A 19,231-nucleotide genomic window follows, 5' to 3' on the forward strand; every position below is an offset into this window, starting at 1 on the left:
TTGCATGGGACAAAATTATACTGAAATTATTTGTTATTTGAATTAAAACTTAACTAAGCATCCTGTATTTTAATTTCCTACCTGGATTATTAAGGGTCCATCCCTTAAACTAGTTTAGGCACACATCTCCTTAAACCTCTTTGTGCTCTTGACCCTTTAAATATTTGGGTGTAAAGTGTAAAATTCCAAATAAGCAATCAACTTTGAACCATGCCATGGTTATGTTTCTCTTAAATGCATATTTCCTTATCTACCCTTTTAGGGAGAAGCAGGTCCCACTGGGGCACGAGGCCCTGAAGGTCCTCAGGGGCAAAGAGGTGAAACTGGGCCTCCTGGTCCGGTTGGCTCTCAAGGTGTTCCTGTAAGTTCCTGTATACCTAAGAACTACCGCAGAAAGCTGACATGTATTATAGCATCAGAACAAAGGCAGTATATTTTAATGTATTCCCCCTGAATTCTAAATGAGTGCTTACAACCCATGAAAAAAACACATTTCCCTTGTCAACTCTGCAAATTTTATGTTTTATGGAAAAGGGAACTAGTCATAAAAGTTATTTTATGATATAATCATGGTTGATTTCTTTCTTTTTTTTTTTTTTGGTAATTTTTCTGCCATCTTTTGGAATACGGGTGGACATGTGAATACCACCCTGATATGGCTTAATATTTGATGTATCTTATAGGGTGCAGTGGGAACTGATGGTATACCTGGAGCCAAAGGCCCAACGGTGAGTATCTAACTGCATTTATGCCACATGACGTTCAAATGGACTCAATGCTTTGGACATTGACCATAGACTTCTACCTAAGTCTCTGCTCATCATGTCACCCTTGCATTCTGACAGGGCTCCCCAGGTACCTCTGGTCCTCATGGCTTAGCAGGGCCCCCTGGATCTCCAGGACCTCAGGGTAGCACTGGACCTCCAGGAATTCGAGGACAACCGGTAATGTCCTTTAAAACAACTATTATCCATTAGTATATTCCAACCAAGATTGCCAAGAGAAATAACATGAAATGAAGTGCAGTGAAAGAGATAATATGACTTATCTGAATGAAGTAAATGAAGATGGGAATCTTTGCAAAGTAGAAGCCAAATGTTAACTTCCAATTTATATACTTAAAATCAAAGTGGAACATTATTGCATTATGTTAAATTTTAGCATTTTAAATTTAAAATATTGTCAGAACTTCATGGTTCGCCTCATAGAATTTTATGAGTAATTGAATAATAAACATTGTTCAAATATCTTGCGAGCCAGGGTGGTGAAATGTGGAGGTTTTCATGGGGGTTTATGATGACAATTTGGCTAAAAATGGGTTCAACAGCTATTTCTTGAAGAGTGATTCCAACATGTTCATATTGAATGAGTTTCCATATTTTGTAGAAATTACTTATTGGGAAAATTTCTATGATGAGCCCATAAGAAATAAAACACATTGTGAAGTTGTGCTTATATATCTTTTAGCTTGATATGTAAACATTTCTCTCTTTCCTAGTATTACTTAAAAGAAATATTTTGGCTTTTGTCCCAAGTAATTCGGTTATGCTGATAAATTCCTTTAAAATGCTGGTGACAAATTTATTGAAACATAAGTGTTGCTGATACTTCTCAGTTGATTTGATCATGTTCTTAGTTTAGCAATATGTCTCCCACAAGTTAAAGCAGAACTGATATTAGAGACACACATACACAAAACCCTGGAACACTTCAAAAGGGGAGATGTTCTATTTGAAGTTGTCAAAATCTAAAATGATAGAACATATACATAAAAGTATTTTGAGTCTGGGTGAACAAGTCCACTTCCTAAAATAAACCCTAAATAACTCATCTATAGAAGTTGTCATTATTAGTTCTAATTTAATTATCAAATTAGAATAACTGAATAATTCTTATTATCCTAATAAGCATCATTAAAAAAAAGATTTAAAAATAAATTTCTTGAAGACTTCTGTAAATTTAACCAACTGCTACCTAGCTATACTGGATTTTATAAAATTACACACACATTCTACAATATTTGCAAAAGAAAAAAATTATACTGATGATCTAATCCAGACTCAGCTGCACAAAATTTTCAAGATCCATTCACTCTGGTTAATCAAAGCAGGTTGTACTGGCTAATGACCTGTTTATCATAACTATTGATATTTTTATTTTAGGGTGATCCAGGAGTCCCAGGTTTTAAAGGAGAAGCTGGTCCAAAAGGGGAACCAGTAAGGTTTCATTTTTTTTAATGATAAAAGCATGAATATTGTTCTGAAGTTTATAGGTCAAAAGCTCAAGTGTTTAAAATAATGAGAATTTTAATACTTTTGGGTAGAAAAAGCTTGTTTAATATTGTTTAAAATTTATGACTGACTTCACTAAATGAATCTTTTGACTAGAATTCACTTGTTAAGTGGCTCTTTCTGGTCATTGTCTTGTTTTTAATAGGGGCCACATGGTATTCAGGGTCCAATAGGCCCACCTGGTGAAGAAGGCAAACGAGGTCCCCGAGGTGATCCAGGAACAGTCGGTCCTCCAGGCCCAGTGGGAGAAAGGGTAAAATTTGAATAATAAAATAAATTTTTACAGTTGTGGGGGAACTACATGAATAAGTTTTGAGATAGTAAGAAAACTATAGTAGTTAAATGCTTTCAGGTTCGTCACACAGTTCAGTATGGTTAGCTGTGAATTAAAGGAACCAACTTTGTAATCATCACTCATTCACTCATTCAACTAACATAGATTGAACAATCACACTATGCCGATTTGGTAAATTGGTGTTTGTGATGTATCAGTGAATAAGAAGGCTATGGTCCCAGCCTTCTTGTGAAGGCTAGGAAATAATAATTTTCTGTAGTGGGAAGGTAGCAATAGACAAGTCAACAGGTAAATAAAATAGAGTTATACATTTTAGTAAGTGTCATATACTTAGGAAATGACAGGGTGATGTGGTAGAGAGTAACTGAGTGTATCACAGTGGTGGTGTAACATTAGACCAGGAAACAGAATTCTCTGGGAAGACGGCATCTTAGCTGAGACCTGATGATGAGGATGAGCTAACAAAAAATTGGGAGGAGGAACATCTTCAGCAGAGGAAACAATAGATGCTAAGCCAGGAGGCCAGGGAAGGCTTGGGGAATTTAAGGGTCAGAAGAGGTCGCTGTCACTGTCATACAATGGAGAAGTTCGGAAAGAGACAACAGTGTCACCTTACATTTGTACAGAGCTTCAGAGAACACAGAGGGTATAACATACAAGACAATACTAACTGTTATTGACATTTTGATCTTGGCAGATGGTGCCATTCCTTTACCTCTCATATCTAGGTAGTTTTCGCCATGTTTAATTTTACAATGAGGTGTTAAAATTGCTCTTGATTTGAGCAGTTCATTGTCTCAGTACTCATTCAAAGTTTTAAATTTCTTTCTATATAGTTAGGTTTTATTATTTTTCTTTTACATATTTATTGCCATGTTGACTTCACCACAGCTCTTAAACCCTTAGAAGGTACAAAAAGTAGAAATTACTCATTATATATTACAAAACATCAACAACAATTAAGAATCACATTTTGGTCATTTGTAGGGCTCTCCTGGTAATCGTGGTTTTCCAGGCTCTGATGGTTTACCTGGACCGAAGGTAAGATTATCCTATCAGTGTTGATGCTTATGTGGGTGGGGCTCTAAAATATTCCACTGTCCAGTGTGGCAATGTGGCCCTGACCCTCATGGGCCCAGATCTAGAAAAGAGTCAGGCATAAATTCCAGGACTCACACCGAATTCCTCTTCTGCAATAATCTGCATTATAGAAGTCTAGGGGCGAAGAGTGATGTTGGACGTATATGGGCGTTGGTTTTCAGACTTTCCAGGAGCATTCCTGTGACGACAAGCTCATAGACTTTTCTTTTAGCTGATACATATTTTTCCTTTAACTGGAAATTTAAACTCTTCAAAATTCTGGGTTTCTTTTTCCATATCTAAATTACTGGAGTGATGCTCTAAACATAACTTTCATTAATTAATGATGAAAAACCACTATTGTGCAAGGAATCCAAATTAGAACAACATATAAAGTGACATGTTTACAAATAACTCGTTGTAACTACTCTGACAAAGTATTTGTATGCTACTCTACTGCTTTGATTTGTAGAACATGAATTTTACATATACTGCTTTTGTTTCCCTGCACTTTTTCTTTTTTTCTGATATTTTGCTTTGCTTTGAAACAGGGGGCTCAAGGAGAGAGAGGTCCTGTAGGTTCTTCAGGACCTAAAGGAGGTCAGGGGGATCCAGGACGTCCAGGTGAACCTGGGCTTCCAGGTGCTCGGGTAAGAACACAGTGTTTGTTTGCTACATAAACCCTGGAGAAATGCTCCTGAGAATTCATTGAAAAGGCTTTTTAATTTAGCTCATTTTCACAACTTGGAACATTTCTTTGTACAATTTTGAGCTGATTCATTATTTTTTTTAAAATACTGGTTCTTTTTATCATGTACAGAAAACACAACAACTTCTAGTTCCTCTCAAAGAAGTTACACATGAGTAGTTTTACCACTTGATGCGAAACAATCCTGTTTATCAACTTTTATATTTTTTTCTTTACTTGCTAACAAACTATGTTGGACTTTTGGCAGAGGAAATTCTTGAAAAAACTTATTGTAAGAAATGTCACTTGAATTATGATAAATTCACTTGAACCATGGTATTGTCCTAATATTCATCTCTCAACAATGCTTAAAGTGTATGAAATTATACGAAAAATAACTGCTTGGAAATTGGCTCCTCTTAAGTTCTTTAGTTTGAACCCAGTGTTAAATGTGTGAGTAAAAGTTTACTGCAGCCCTTTCTCTTTCTATGTGGGAAGCTGGCATTGGGCTTGCCTTTGCTGAGATATTCTTCCCTAGACACCTGATAAATGTGAAATGCCCGCGGATTGAACAGTCAGTATTGCTTATAGTAAAAATGACCCCTGATTATAGACCACATTTGGACTGGAAAGACTATTAATGAATTATAACACCCTGATGGGATGCATAGCTTTGGGTGTCCTGAGTTTGAAATAACTTGTATCTGGGCATTCGCCTACTATATTATGTTTAAGGTACTATTACAAATACTGGTTACATGAGATTTCTAAACCAGAGTGGCTCCAGTACCCACCATGTAGACTCATTCTCACACATCTGGACTGTCCTTCGTGGGAGGCTCGGAGGCTGCCCCTGGACTCGTCCCAGTGAAGAATCCCACATGGGGTGCCCGCTGACATGCTGTGTTTTCTACCCATTATCCTTCCAGAGACAGACTCAGTAAAGCTGGTGATGGGCCAGTGAGTTTGTCTAGTGGAGCCTGAGAGTGGGTGTTGCAAAGTGTAACAGGATCTTTTTAATGCCAAACTATTTTTACTCTTTAGAATCTTTACTTCAACTGCATGCAGGTCAGCAACAAACTGACAACTCCTTTTAACTTTCAGGGTCTGACAGGAAATCCTGGTGTTCAAGGTCCTGAAGGAAAACTTGGACCTTTGGTAAGTAATTCAAACAAAAAATCCACAACCGCTAATATTTCTCGATAGATATACAACTTGAGTGACAAAATATTTATTTGAGGTTAGTATTTTTGATCATGTGGGTGCTGACCATAGTTACATATTTAAAATGCTTCCAGAGCACATTCTTAGGATCTTTGTATTTTCAAATTCATCAAAAAGTGACCAAGTTTAATTGAGATAAATGTTCGAGGTTGAAATTGCTTCCCTGATACCAATAAAAAAAGTTGAAGTGATGAATTCTTCCAAAGTTGATGACATTTGTCTATTCATAATGTTCTCATTTCTTGAGGTCCTTCCAATTTTACAGGTTTAAGAGATAAGTAGGTGTGAGTTTTGACAGCTTATATATTCTGGGCCTTCCCTTATGTCAAAAATGTAAAATGGAAGTCTTGAATTTTTACTACTACAAAATAGAGTAAATTAAAGAAAAAAGATTTCTCCTGTTAATATGAGAGTGTGAGGGGTTGTGAAGATGAGGCTTGCTTATAGAATAAAAATAAAATCTTTTATAAATATTCAAAATAGTCCAGCAGTTTTTTTTAAACCCTCAATTGATTGTTTGACTTGACTTTGACAATTGTTCTGATTGACTAAGATAAAAATATAGGTGAATTTAAAATTTATGGCACTTTTATAGTAAGCAAAGGCAAGTGACAATTTGGGTGATACAATATTTAGAGAGAATTCATGTAAAAAACTCACATTCTGCTGTCAATTCTGCAGGGTGCTCCAGGGGAGGATGGCCGGCCAGGTCCTCCAGGCTCCATAGGAATCCGAGGGCAGCCAGGAAGCATGGGTCTTCCAGGTCCCAAAGGTAGCAGTGTGAGTACTGTATATGATGTTTTCCTCTCATCATGATCCTCATCTGAATAAGTCATGTTTTTAGTAAATTGATTGCATTTCAAAATAATTTCTATTTATTGTTTAGGGTGACCCTGGAAAACCTGGAGAGGCAGGAAATGCGGGTGTTCCTGGGCAGAGGGTAGCTATACATTTTTCACTAATAAAAAAATGCATATATAAAATTACCCAAATTCTCATGGCCTCACCTCACAAATTACCTCTGTGTGATACTAGGGAGCTCCTGGAAAAGATGGTGAAGTTGGTCCATCTGGCCCTGTGGGCCCCCCGGTATGTGGTCTTTTAGTGAGAATGTATTTGTATCGCATGTTTCAGTGATGTTTGTCTAAGACCTTACTTATGAATAAGTTTCAGGGGAAATAAGTAAGACAATGCAGAATTGAAGAGCATCAGTTAGAGCTTTTTTTTTGATTCCTGTGCTGGCACTTAGAATGATTGGTCCTTTCATTTTAACCTTCTTGGCAAAAGCTACCTCATCATCTTTGAGTCACAGTTGAAGAATTTATCAGCTAAGGAAAATAGTGTTTGACAAATACTTTATACTTTATTTTGCTGAAAACATAAACACTGAATTATAACTACTTTCTTCTAATAATGTGTCCTATAGAAATTTAAGCTGTTTTATTGGAGGAGCTAAAAAGCAGTAATATTTTTCCTTTGAGGTATATTTTGATCCCAGGAGTTTGAAATTCATTATTATTAGAAATATGTTGGCATATTTATTTATTTGGAGATTAAGACTGGAGGCCTCCTTGATACAGTTGTAATTTAAATATTTTCTAAAACATTAGCTTTGCTTTCCTTAGTTATTATAGTTTTAAAGGCTTAATTAATAATTTTTATGACACTGAGAAATACACTGTCATGGAAATATTATTTTTCAGATTAGATATATGAAAGTAAAGAATTTGTCCAAGTCTAATTTACACAATTTCCTCATGAGTTTATAACTGGCTCCAGATACTTTATGTCTGGGTCAAGAAATAAACATTTCATCAGTTTCTTCACTGGCTTTAGAAGATTTTTTTCTCACCAGCAGAGCCTTCAAACAGTGATTTTTGATATCAAAAGATGACTTTTAATGCTAGTTTATTATCTGACTAAAGTGAAAAACATGATTTTGGAAGAAACACAAAGAAATATCAGTGCTTCTAGTGTTTTACATAAGCGGTAGGGAGGCATAAAGATCTGGCTCTTTCATGATTTTCTTTTTTCATGACTTAGGGTCTAGCTGGGGAGAGAGGGGAACAAGGGCCCCCCGGCCCCACTGGCTTCCAGGTATGCACTCATTCAGTTCTCCATTTCTGCTTCCATAAAACCAAAATGTTTTTTTAAACATAAAAAATATATAGTCAAATGATATGAAATTCTATAATTTTCAAAAAAGTCATCCCACTTTTAGCAAATAGATAAACATTTTGATAACTATCAAACATTTTTGTTCAAAGCAAGGGGGCATACGTCCCCTGAAAAACTAACTAAAACCCTGAACTATTAGCAAATTAAAAATTACAAAATGTTCTTGATATATCAACAAAGTTTATTAAACTAATTTAAGGTTTATCTAGGTTTACTGACACAATGTCTAAAATTTTTGTTGAATAAATTTTCATGATTTATCTAAATATACTTGAATGGTAGATTATTTAATAGCATGAGAAATCATAATTTGGCAAAAAAACCTTGGGACTGGTTTTCAATGATATTCTAGCAGCCTAAAATTGTTTTCAGATTCATAAAAACTCTACAGATATGAAGAATTTCCTACTTATTCTTAATCTCTTTTTTTCTAAGGAGTATGCAATGAAAACTTAAACCAATAAATGACTAGTTCCTGTGTTACAGTAGACGATGTAGTTTTCTCATTCTGTTTTGCTTAACAGATTTGTTTGAACAATATCTTTTCCTTGAAAATAGGGTCATGGAGCCTCCATAAATTGTAAAAGGTAAACTGTTAAAACTGGAGACCTATTAGACTTTCACAGATTCACAATTTTATTTTCTTTTGTTTTAGGGGCTTCCTGGTCCTCCAGGGCCTCCTGGGGAAGGTGGAAAGCCAGGTGATCAGGTAGGATTTTTAATATAATAATAATAGCAATATTCCTAATATCACTTATGTGTGAGGCTCTGCTTTAGTTTGCTTTTTATATATTATCTCTTATATTCCTCAAAACAACCCTGTGTACTAGGTACTCTTATTATGGCCATTTTACAGATGAGGAAAATGAGGCACACAGTTGTTAGGTAACACTCTCAGTCACACAGCTGATGTGATTTTAATCTAGTTGACCAGCTTCCCAAGGCTTGCTCTTAATCACAAAATATATCTTACCATACTATATGGTTTCACTGAGATACTAACCATTTTATTTCTGTTATTTTACTAGAACATAGGTTTATTTAATTTGTTTTTCTCTGAGTGATTCATTCATTCATATAACTGTTCAGCAAATATTTGCTGAGCACTTGTGCTTAGCCCTGCTCAGCCCTAGCCTTCACCAATCAAACAAGATGAACATGAATCTTGCCCTTACATTATATCATAGTAGGAGATAGAGAGTGTAGGAAAACAGTAACAATAGTAGCATGTTCTAAATGCTATGGTAGCAGAGGCACTGTATCTGTGGAAGCATAGAAGATGCACCTAAGTCAGGCTTGAGGGTTTAGGAAAAGTTTCCCAGACCAAGTAATACCTTTTATGAGATCTGAAAGATGAATAACTGTTAGGGAAGGAAGGTAAGAAAATACTCCAGAAAGTGGGAACAGCAGATGCAAAAGCTTCCTGATCAAATTAAAGCACTCAGAAAAGCCTGGTAATCCAGGAATGTGCAGTACAAGTTGAAGTGGAGATGAGGCTGGAGGGGTGAATCAGGGGCCAGATTATGAAGAATCTTAATGTGAAGGTAGTTTGTTTTTATTATTTGAGTAATGGGAAGCTGATGAAGAGCTTTTAAGTGGGGAGCCATACAATGCGATTTGGGATTTAGGATGATCATGCCACAGTGTGGACAGCACATTTCTGGGGTTAAGACTGGAGGCCTCCTTGTACAGATGCAGGGTATTTTGTTTTTGTTATTGTTTGTTTTAGTAAGAGGCATAGTTTATTTGAGGACCTGACATAAAAGGTGGGCTGTTCAGTCAGTGGTAGCAGTGATGTTATAGTGAGACAGCTGCCAGCTAGGGTGCTGGTGTCTACATTGGTGGGGACACTCTCCCTCCATTTGTGGAGTTGTGAACTTACTGTGCAAGGAGAGCGTATACTTCTTCAGGTCTCACTTCACCTGACATGGCCCTGGGTTGGGGCGGAGGATGGACACTAATGCCTCCAAAGTTTAAATAGATATCCATGTGCCCAGGCGGACTCTCTAGCAGACAAATGAAAATTTCTCATGATGGAGGATTACAGTGGAAACAAAACTAATTGAGTATGTGGAAATTAACATTTGTGATTTTGTGAATGTGGATTGTGGTAGTTTAAGTGACCATAGTTATCTGTCATCATTCAAACTATCAGATATACTACCTGGCCAAAAACATACTCTTCTAAATACTGCAAGGGGTAAATCAATACACTCTGGATAGCACACTATCTGCCCTCAAATCATAAGCCATACAGTATATTTAGTAATTGCAAGACATTGCAAGACATTGTTTATGAATCACTACAAAGCAAAATATATTGCCAAATAAGCTCCCAGAATGTTTTCTTGTAAGATAAAATGCTACTGAAAGACCTCTGATTTGTTTAAACTTAGGTTTTATTTGTAGCCACGTATTACCCAATTGTATACACAAAGAGGAAAATGAAAGAAATATAAACTTATTAAATTATTCCTAAAAATTCACATTCAGAACCATCCCAATCTCTAAATTAGTTTTCCTCCTAGTTTTTGATTACCATGGATTTCTACAGAAAATTTTTCTTTGTCATTACAGCTATTATTTTCATCAAAAAGATAAATTCTAAAATGATAAACTTTCCTTTAGTTAAGAACAAACTGAAACTGAATGTAGTCATGCCTGCCCCAGTTTGAACCCACAATTTCCAGGAGAGTTTGTTGTCTGTATTATATAGTCAAGATATAGTTACTAAATTGAATTGAATTGACTCTATTTAAAAGATCAGCTCTTCACTGGTTTTTATTTTTTTTTCTCTATTAAAAGTTTTTCACTTTAGGAAATAAAAGATCCTTACCATGTATTTTGTTGTCTCTAAAAAAACTAATGCACTATGTTTGTAAGATAGTATTTTGCATGTTCTCATTGACAAAAAGCAGTCATTCAAATATAATATATATATTTTTGGAAAAATGTTTCCATTCAGTGTAGATGATTTATAAATGTATACATTTATCCCTTCATTTATAGAGGTATACATATTTTTCTTTAACATTATGGGTTTAGACTTCTAATAGTACATTAAAAAAATTAGTATGTGATCTGGAAAGATTTGTAATAAAATACCTAAAGTTTAGATCAAAGCTTTTCTCCAGTTTTTAAAATTGTATTTTCACAGGGGGTTCCTGGAGATCCTGGAGCAGTTGGCCCATTAGGACCTAGAGTAAGTATTTTTTCCTTTTTAATTAACTTTGTTCCATTGGCTTCAGTTTTTTTTTTTTTTTAAAGAATCTTCTATTGTAAACTGGGCTTATTTTAAACATTTAAATTCTTCTTGATAAAAAATAAATCTTATGAGAAAATTTTGTGCTATGAAACTAACATATTCTTACTTGAAGTTCATTTCTTTTTACTAAACTAGAAAACTGAGCCTCAATAATTGCTCATTTCTAAACTTTTCTCCATTAGAAGCCATCTCGCAGATTTCCAAAAATGTTTTTAAACCATTTTTAGGTCGATCATTAAGATTGTTTGACATCCCCATGTTGTGCTAGGGAGAACGAGGAAATCCGGGAGAAAGAGGGGAACCAGGAATAACTGGGCTACCTGGTGAGAAGGGAATGGCTGGAGGTCATGGTCCTGATGGTCCGAAAGTAAGTATGCTAGCAAGCTTGGTATTTAAAAATGTTCCAGAATTGCTGCTTAGTAAACACATGATGATACTAGAATGTATTCCTTTTGTTTTTGCAAGATGAGTCGATAATACAATTTTTCTTGAACAAATATTTAATGAGCATCTACTAGCCTTTTCCCTTGGCACTAAAGAGTCAGCTGAAGAGAAGTCTCTTTTCTGTGATGGGATTTGTGGTCTACTACACATAGTGATACATTCACATTCTCATATGCAAACCTGTTCCTCATATTTATATACATTTTATTAATGACTTCCATTAATAAGCAGTGTCAAGAAATAGAAACTGCCTAATTTATTAGGAAATATTCCTAAATTTATGCTCCATTTTCCTTGTCTCAGATTCTATAATTCTATGTACTAAATATGTGAAAGTATGTTTTTGAAATCTGAAAACACAATACATTATAAGGCAAAAATCAGCACTATGTCCTTTTTGGTGCCATTTTTAATACTGATGAAGACAAGGTGACCAACTTCTGTGTAAACAACTGAAGTAGAATTTTCATGATCATATAACATTAGATCCCTTATCATCTTCAAGGTCCAGAGTGATTACATAAGATCTGCTTCAGTTTAATCACTGAGTGAGCCTGAAAACCAGCTTAATATCCTGGGTTCATTAGGAAGAGAATGAAATAATTCTCTAAATGTTATGTCTTCTTTCTTTATTAGGATCCCCAGGATGTTGCAAAAAAAAAATGACAACTCTACCATTTTTATTTGAATTGATGCTCAGTTTCCCCAAAGAGAAAAGTTGAAAACATAAACCAGCAATCAAAAAGGCAGTCTTTTTTATTTGTTCATTTAAAAAAAATGAACTCAGAGACAGTTTTCCCAAATGAAAAATTTAAGTGCTAAGTTGAACCCTATAAAATTGCTAAGATCCTAGTATTTTTTGACATACCAAAACACAAATTTCATGTGGCTCAGTCTCAATATATTGGTGAGGTCACTTACTGTGGATTCATTTTAGGGAAGTCCAGGACCAACTGGGACGCCTGGAGATACAGGCCCACCAGGTCTGCAAGGTATGCCAGGAGAAAGAGGAATTGCAGGAACTCCAGGTCCCAAGGGTGACAGAGTAAGTGGGTTTTGTTTTTCTTTTTAGTTCATTCATTTATATGTTTCTATTGATAATAATTTCCTGGTCAAGCTTTTAACTTCTGCCATCCTGCATCACAAGTCTTTCTTTCTTTCATATATACTTATTAAGAAAAATGCACAATGCCAGGCACTGTTCGGCTCAAGGGACTACAGCTATGGACATGAGAGATTAGCCCTGCCCCCATGAAGCTTCCATAAAATGTGGGAAAAGATGATTAAATCAATAAATGGTATTTTGTGTGTTTTCCAGGGTGGCATAGGAGAAAAAGGTGCTGAAGGCACAGCTGGAAATGATGGGACAAGAGTAAGTGAAATCATTCCTTTTCACAGCAAGGCTCAGAATGAACATTATCATTATTATGTGAATTTGCCTGAATGTGCCAAAATAAAGTTCATTGTGTTTCCATTTTGGCCAGGATTTGGAGAATGATGAAATTTGGGATTTGATGTTGATCAACCATGAATACTCCTTTTGCTTACCTTGAATTAGTACAAGCCAAAGAGTAAAGTCATTGTTGCAAGAATGAAATAAAACATTTTATTGTGCATATGAGATCATACTTTAAGAAGTGTGGGGGATCTCTTTATCTTTTTCTATTATCTTTCTATTTCAAATGGAATGTTTATTTCTATTAAAGTGTCGATCTAATGAGCTGTCCTAGACCTCATTCCAGGGCAGGCAAATAGAGTTTTGTAGAGTAGCAAAGTTGTGATAAGTGTTTCTCAATATACTGAATGTCAGGGGTGAAAAAATTACTGCACAATGAATCATCCTTGGTGGTTTCATCAATAAAGAGATGAATAAATGAAATGTAAATAGAGAAGGGTGGTTGACCCCAAAGCATTGTTTAATGTCATGTCAGAAATTGACCTTTAACAATCTTTAGGTCTTCAAAAATAGAATGCATTTGCAATTCTAAGGACAGACGATCAAATGAAGTTAATATTTTCAGACATATATAAATGATTCTCTCATCTAAGAGCAGGTGCTTACAGCACTCAGACATTCAATATTTCTTGAAATAATTCTATATTTGATGAATAATTACTGTTTCAGTTAGGTTTGTTGTGTTGTGCCCTGTTATGTTATGCCCTGGCAATAGCAATACCATAAAAAAGGCTCTCATTGAGCCACTTTTAGTATACTGATTCTGCACATCAAGCCACTGTTAACACATTGATTATGTTGATTTTGATTAAGTACACAAAGTAAAATATAGGAAAGTTTTTGTCTTAGTGATAGTTATACCTTTTTTTCCTGAAAATTTACTTAAGTGTGACACACTTAATTTGGCAAATTATGTATATGGGATGTTTCTTGCCTTTTAATGAACTCTATTGTTTGATTTACTATTTCAAAAACTGTCTAAGCACATCTGGCCTGTTGTTTGTAGTTTACATCATGGATGGTCTGGAGTACATAGTGAGTAAGGCAGACTGTTTCCAGGAGTATTGCATTGATAGTGTAAGGGAAAATCTGAAATGTGCACATCTACTTCTTGTGAACTAACTTTGAAATGTGTACTAGAATAGGACTTAAGCAATGACTGCTTTATTTTTAGTGAGACAATGCATTGTTTTAGGGAAGAATCAGAGCATTTGCTGTAATCTTAAAGTAAAGAGAAGAAAATGAATAACATTTCTCCGTTACAAAAAAAAGTGTGAATTTAACGAAGTGGTCTTTATATTTAATCAAATCCTCTAAGGAAGCGTATTAGGTAAATTATTGGAAGAATATTGCTTAGAAATCCAAAGAATATAAAATCAGTTTTCTCATGTTCTTGTCAAAAATACAAAATAAAAAAGTCATTTTTGTTCCTTAAAATTCTTCAGAAATACATACAAAACTAAATGATGAAAGAATATTTGGACTACATATGAAGAGGCAATGCACAAATATCAGAAAACCTGTTTTAGAAAGGACTCCAATGTAGTTCAACAGTTTAAAGTTTGTGACCATATGTCAAGAAGAACCAGTTTGTATCCCCCTGTGATAGCGCTCTATGCTCTGAGCCTAAAGAACGCCATCAACCTTAGTGTACTGGGTAGTCACATCCTTTCCATCTTAGGAGAATGTAAAAAACTACATCTAAAGCTTTAGTACAATTTCACTTTTTTTAAAAAACAAACAGTGATATTTTGCTAGTATGATTTAAGGATCTACTATTCTACACAAAGAAGAGAAGCTTCTTTTCAATCTGTACCAAATTTCAATCAGGTATTAGCAAAATTAAATAGGCTAAGAAAATAGGTGAAAGAATAGCATTAATTCAGAATGACTGATTGAAGACAGTGTTAAATGTGGATGAGTTGAGTTGATTAAAGGAGATTAAAGCATTTTGTGGAGAAAGTCTGGTGGAAATTGTTTTTAGAGTAGATAGAAAAATCTTGAGAATATGCAGATAATATCATTTGCAAAAGCAGCTAAGCTGTAACAAAACAGTGAGTTTGTTTTTGTGTTTGTTTAAACATGGAGAATTCGATACATTATTTTCCTCAGTTTGCCCATTGTCTGTTATTCAACAGGGTCTTCCAGGTCCCTTGGGTCCTCCAGGTCCTGCAGGTCCCACTGGAGAAAAGGTAATGTCTTGAATTGTTATTTTGTGGGCTCAGAATCATGAGGGTGGATGCTAGCTCTTTCTTATGTTCTCTCTTCCATAAAGTCCAGGCATTGGGCTAGATCATCTAGTGTTCTCCCCACTATCTGCCTCATTCATAGGACCCAACCTCTGACAGTTGTATTGTTTTGCTACTGCTTTGGCCAATAACCACATAAAATCTGCTTTCCAGGGTGAACCTGGCCCTCGAGGTTTGGTTGGCCCTCCCGGCTCCCGTGGCAATCCGGTAAGGGACAGTATTCTGGTGTTCTTCAGAAAGAGACTGAGCAGTATATTAACCCATCATTTTGTGCTGATATTTATGTAAATTTACGCCTGTTGGTTTAGGCTATTTATAACTTCTTGGTTAGCGACTTTCACATTCTCATTAAACTTAAAAGAGTCATCAGTGTATTATTTCTATACAATCTATTAAGTCTAGGTAAGCAGATCATTTACTAAATAATTAAGAAGGTTTTTTGAGACTTGAGAACTTGGAAATTTTGCTCTATGGCCCTTATCTCTTTATTATCCTTGAGAGTATTCCTCAAGAAATATATCTGATTTCTCTATATTTACATTTCAAGACACTGCAAATTTATACAGTTGTACTTTTAAATGGTACTCCTATGTGGAATAGCACATGAAAATAATCTTTGTTTTCTTCTAGGGTTCTCGTGGTGAAAACGGCCCAACTGGGGCTGTTGGATTCGCTGGACCTCAGGTATAATTTTCAAATATCTCTGATTTACAGTGAACACTCTTCTTGTTATAGCAATGAATTTAATTGGTTGTCATTCTGATATATTTGAAGGTCTATTAAAGATCTGGAAAACTCACAGTTTTCTAGACAATATTCTTATTTTCAACATATTTTTTTCAGAGACTGGTACAAAAATGGATGAGTGTGTACTATTTCAAATTGTATATGTGTCATAATAAACATGTGTTGGGATAACATTTTCTCAGATTGCCTTCAAAGATCTCATCAGGACACTTTTATCTTCTATGTTTTTTTGCTGATTACAAAGCACCATTTTACAATATATGATTAAATGATGTATTAGTAATAATTATTGTGAAATAATCTGTCTGTAAGTGTTGTAGTCAATTGCTTATTTATATCGTCAATATAGGGTCCTGATGGGCAGCCCGGAGTGAAAGGTGAACCTGGAGAGCCAGGACAGAAGGGAGATGCTGGTTCTCCTGGACCACAGGGTCTTGCAGGATCCCCAGGCCCTCATGTAAGTTAAAAAAAAACAACACAACTTGAGGCCAGTGCTCCATGTTTAGCTTTATGTTTAACCCATTTTGCTTTGCTACAGTGTTCTTTCATTTGTTTCTTTTTACTTAGGGTCCTAATGGTGTTCCTGGGTTAAAAGGTGGCCGAGGAACTCAGGGTCCACCTGTAAGTTGATTTGAAGCTCTGGGGATTATACACAGTCAGTCACAAATATCTAGCACTTCATGGGCATTTTAGAGTTCATCTGAAGCTGTAATACTGTAGTAGGAAGGGCAAGGGACTTGTATGGAGATCCGGGTTAAAATTAATTTTATGATCTTGGAGACCCAACTGCCTCATATGTAACATTAAATAACATATTACTTATGGAAGAGACAATAGTGTGGAAACACTTTTGCTCTGTTATATAAAATAATGATGTGATTCTAGCCCTAACCTTGAACATATTTGGTTCAAGATAAATGGAAAGTGAAAAAAGAAAAATAGTCTTTCTTATCAGTGAATCCAGATCCATTCTCAAAACTATAAGAGACAAAAAGAAAATAATATTAGTCACAACAAAGAGAGGAATATAAAAGCTCAAGTATCCTTGTGAAAAAATAGATCCCAGAAAGTAAATGTAGCTATTATTTTTAAATTGCTTATATGATATTTTATTTCTAGGGTGCTACAGGATTTCCTGGTTCTGCTGGCAGAGTGGGACCTCCGGGCCCTATTGTAAGTCACTTCAGTAATTCAAGTCATTGATAGTTGAGTAAGTACACACACAAACACACATATATGTACATATTATACAGATACACATATATTTAATTGAGTTATTATTGATTCTTTTATTTAAACCCTTAATGCTTTGTTATCCCATATTAACAACTCTTATCCTAGTAATTCATGCTGGTATATCATCAAAGCAAATTCATCTTTAATCATCCAATATTTGTTGGAGGAGCTTATCTGTAAGTCCTTTTTAACCCCAGTGTTTGACTATTATTTGTACTAATGCCAGCAGTATTGTGTGTAATCATCATTTCAGTCAAGAAGCAGCTTGAAGCTTTTTAAAATAAATGTTATTCTTTCATTATAAAATCAGGTCAGACAGAATAAAATGTTATATATTCATTATTAGGGCAGAGCCTTAAGAAGTTTGAAAAGTCAAGTTAATTTCAGCACACTTTCAATAATGACTCAAAAGTAATTGCAATAATTAGACTTTTTCCTAAGGAATGAATCTGTAGCTGTGTTTTGTTTAATTTTGTCTAAATCCAATGAATGTCTGATTGTCTGATGAAAAAAATAGACCCATGTGGCTTGGGAATCTGCCTCTGAGGTAGACACCATCACGTCAGTTCCTCTGACGTGGCTCTCTCTGCCCTCCTGGGCGTCCTCCTGTTTAATCGCAGGGAGCTCCAGGACCTGCAGGGCCCTTAGGGGAACCCGGGAAGGAGGGACCACCAGGTCTTCGTGGGGACCCTGGCTCTCATGGGCGAGTGGGAGACCGAGGACCAGCTGGCCCCCCTGGTGGCCCAGGAGATAAAGGGGACCCAGGAGAAGATGGGCAATCTGTAAGTTTGGCATCTTTGTTTTAGACCAGCTCTAATTGAGATACTTGCTAATGGAAATCCATAGTAATCACTGCCATAAAGAAACTATTTATCCATTATTCTGGGTACTGCCATAAATCCTTGAGCCCTATAGGTTTTTAATTTATAGTTCTCTGCTCTAGAAAAAAAGGATATATGAATAGACACAAAAATAAAATTGATATGTGTCCAAAAACTAAACAAGAAAACATTATTTGTTAAGTATTTGCACTGTATGAAGAAAAGTTTTTAAAAGCACATTAATTTAATATCCAAATGTCTCTAAACATTAATATGTTTAGATACATCCCTACTTTATTTTTTATATTTCTTTATCTTTTTAAAAAAATAATATTTGCCTAAATAGTTACCTCTTTTGTTCCATCAGTATTCACACTAATCTTCAAGTTCCTTTCCAACTAATGACTCATTTTCCCCTATGGATAATGTTAGAGGTTCTGTATGGATTACACATTATGACTATTATATATAGTGTAGTTTTGTGAAAGACAACTTTTCCTATACCTGTGATCTATTTACATATAGTTTTATACTGGAAAATTTCTCATTATAGTTTATTCTCTAAATTAGGGTCCAGATGGCCCCCCTGGTCCAGCTGGAACTACTGGGCAAAGAGGAATAGTTGGCATGCCTGGGCAGCGTGGAGAGCGAGGCATGCCTGGCTTGCCAGGCCCAGCGGTAAGTAGCTACACTGGTCATTATTTCATCTGATTATGATTATGTGCAACATAATTTGTAAAGAGAGATTTTATCAAGGCTGTTTTTGTTTTTGTTTTTATTAATAAATTTGAAGTCTTTTTTAGATGCAAATTCTGAGTATCTTAAAAATCTTTTACCTTTGCCAAAATTTTTACTTAAGTACCTTACAAAATCTTTGAAAAATCTCTTTATTTAACCCTGGGACTAGTAAGGTAGATGAATGAGGGTATGGATTTTTGGTGACTCTAAATCTTTTTTCAAAGATTTAAAACACCCATGGTGCTAGAGAAGGGGGATAATCTCCTGGTGAGTAGGTAGTCTCTTTTAAAATAAACATGCCTAACAAAAATACCCTTATTTTGTGGTTCAGAGACTACTTTTTCATAAATCATTAAAGGGAAGATCTAGTAGAGCTAAAATAATATTGGAGGTGAAAGTGGGGTGAACAATAAAGGACTCTGGGAGTAACCTCCTGCTCCTGGTGGGTGCCAGTATCTCATATTCCCTGGACTGGATAAAAGTTTGACTCACTGTTAGCTTTGAAGGGACTAATTTTAC

At 35.4% G+C, this 19,231-nt stretch overlaps 1 protein-coding gene across 2 annotated transcripts in view; it reads left to right on the forward strand.

Annotated features, from left to right (window-relative positions):
* COL5A2 (collagen type V alpha 2 chain) overlaps positions 1-19,231 on the forward strand; it is a 149,716-nt gene that overhangs the window by 113,359 nt on the left and 17,126 nt on the right. The window contains exons 19-43 of one of the 2 annotated variants that reach the window (XM_037015092.2): positions 263-361; positions 684-728; positions 846-944; positions 2,163-2,216; positions 2,437-2,544; positions 3,574-3,627; positions 4,218-4,316; positions 5,459-5,512; positions 6,260-6,358; positions 6,465-6,518; positions 6,614-6,667; positions 7,622-7,675; positions 8,412-8,465; positions 10,914-10,958; positions 11,290-11,388; positions 12,403-12,510; positions 12,784-12,837; positions 15,060-15,113; positions 15,324-15,377; positions 15,801-15,854; positions 16,267-16,374; positions 16,485-16,538; positions 17,037-17,090; positions 17,774-17,935; positions 18,545-18,652. In XM_037015092.2, coding sequence (XP_036870987.2) covers positions 263-361; positions 684-728; positions 846-944; positions 2,163-2,216; positions 2,437-2,544; positions 3,574-3,627; positions 4,218-4,316; positions 5,459-5,512; positions 6,260-6,358; positions 6,465-6,518; positions 6,614-6,667; positions 7,622-7,675; positions 8,412-8,465; positions 10,914-10,958; positions 11,290-11,388; positions 12,403-12,510; positions 12,784-12,837; positions 15,060-15,113; positions 15,324-15,377; positions 15,801-15,854; positions 16,267-16,374; positions 16,485-16,538; positions 17,037-17,090; positions 17,774-17,935; positions 18,545-18,652 — 1,881 coding nt within the window. The remainder of the gene's footprint in view (positions 1-262; positions 362-683; positions 729-845; positions 945-2,162; positions 2,217-2,436; positions 2,545-3,573; positions 3,628-4,217; positions 4,317-5,458; positions 5,513-6,259; positions 6,359-6,464; positions 6,519-6,613; positions 6,668-7,621; positions 7,676-8,411; positions 8,466-10,913; positions 10,959-11,289; positions 11,389-12,402; positions 12,511-12,783; positions 12,838-15,059; positions 15,114-15,323; positions 15,378-15,800; positions 15,855-16,266; positions 16,375-16,484; positions 16,539-17,036; positions 17,091-17,773; positions 17,936-18,544; positions 18,653-19,231) is intronic. The other variant, XM_073218533.1, reaches the window with a different exon arrangement.

The sequence above is a fragment of the Manis javanica genome, chromosome 12 (assembly GCF_040802235.1).
Source record: "Manis javanica isolate MJ-LG chromosome 12, MJ_LKY, whole genome shotgun sequence".
Taxonomy (NCBI): Eukaryota; Metazoa; Chordata; class Mammalia; order Pholidota; family Manidae; genus Manis; species Manis javanica.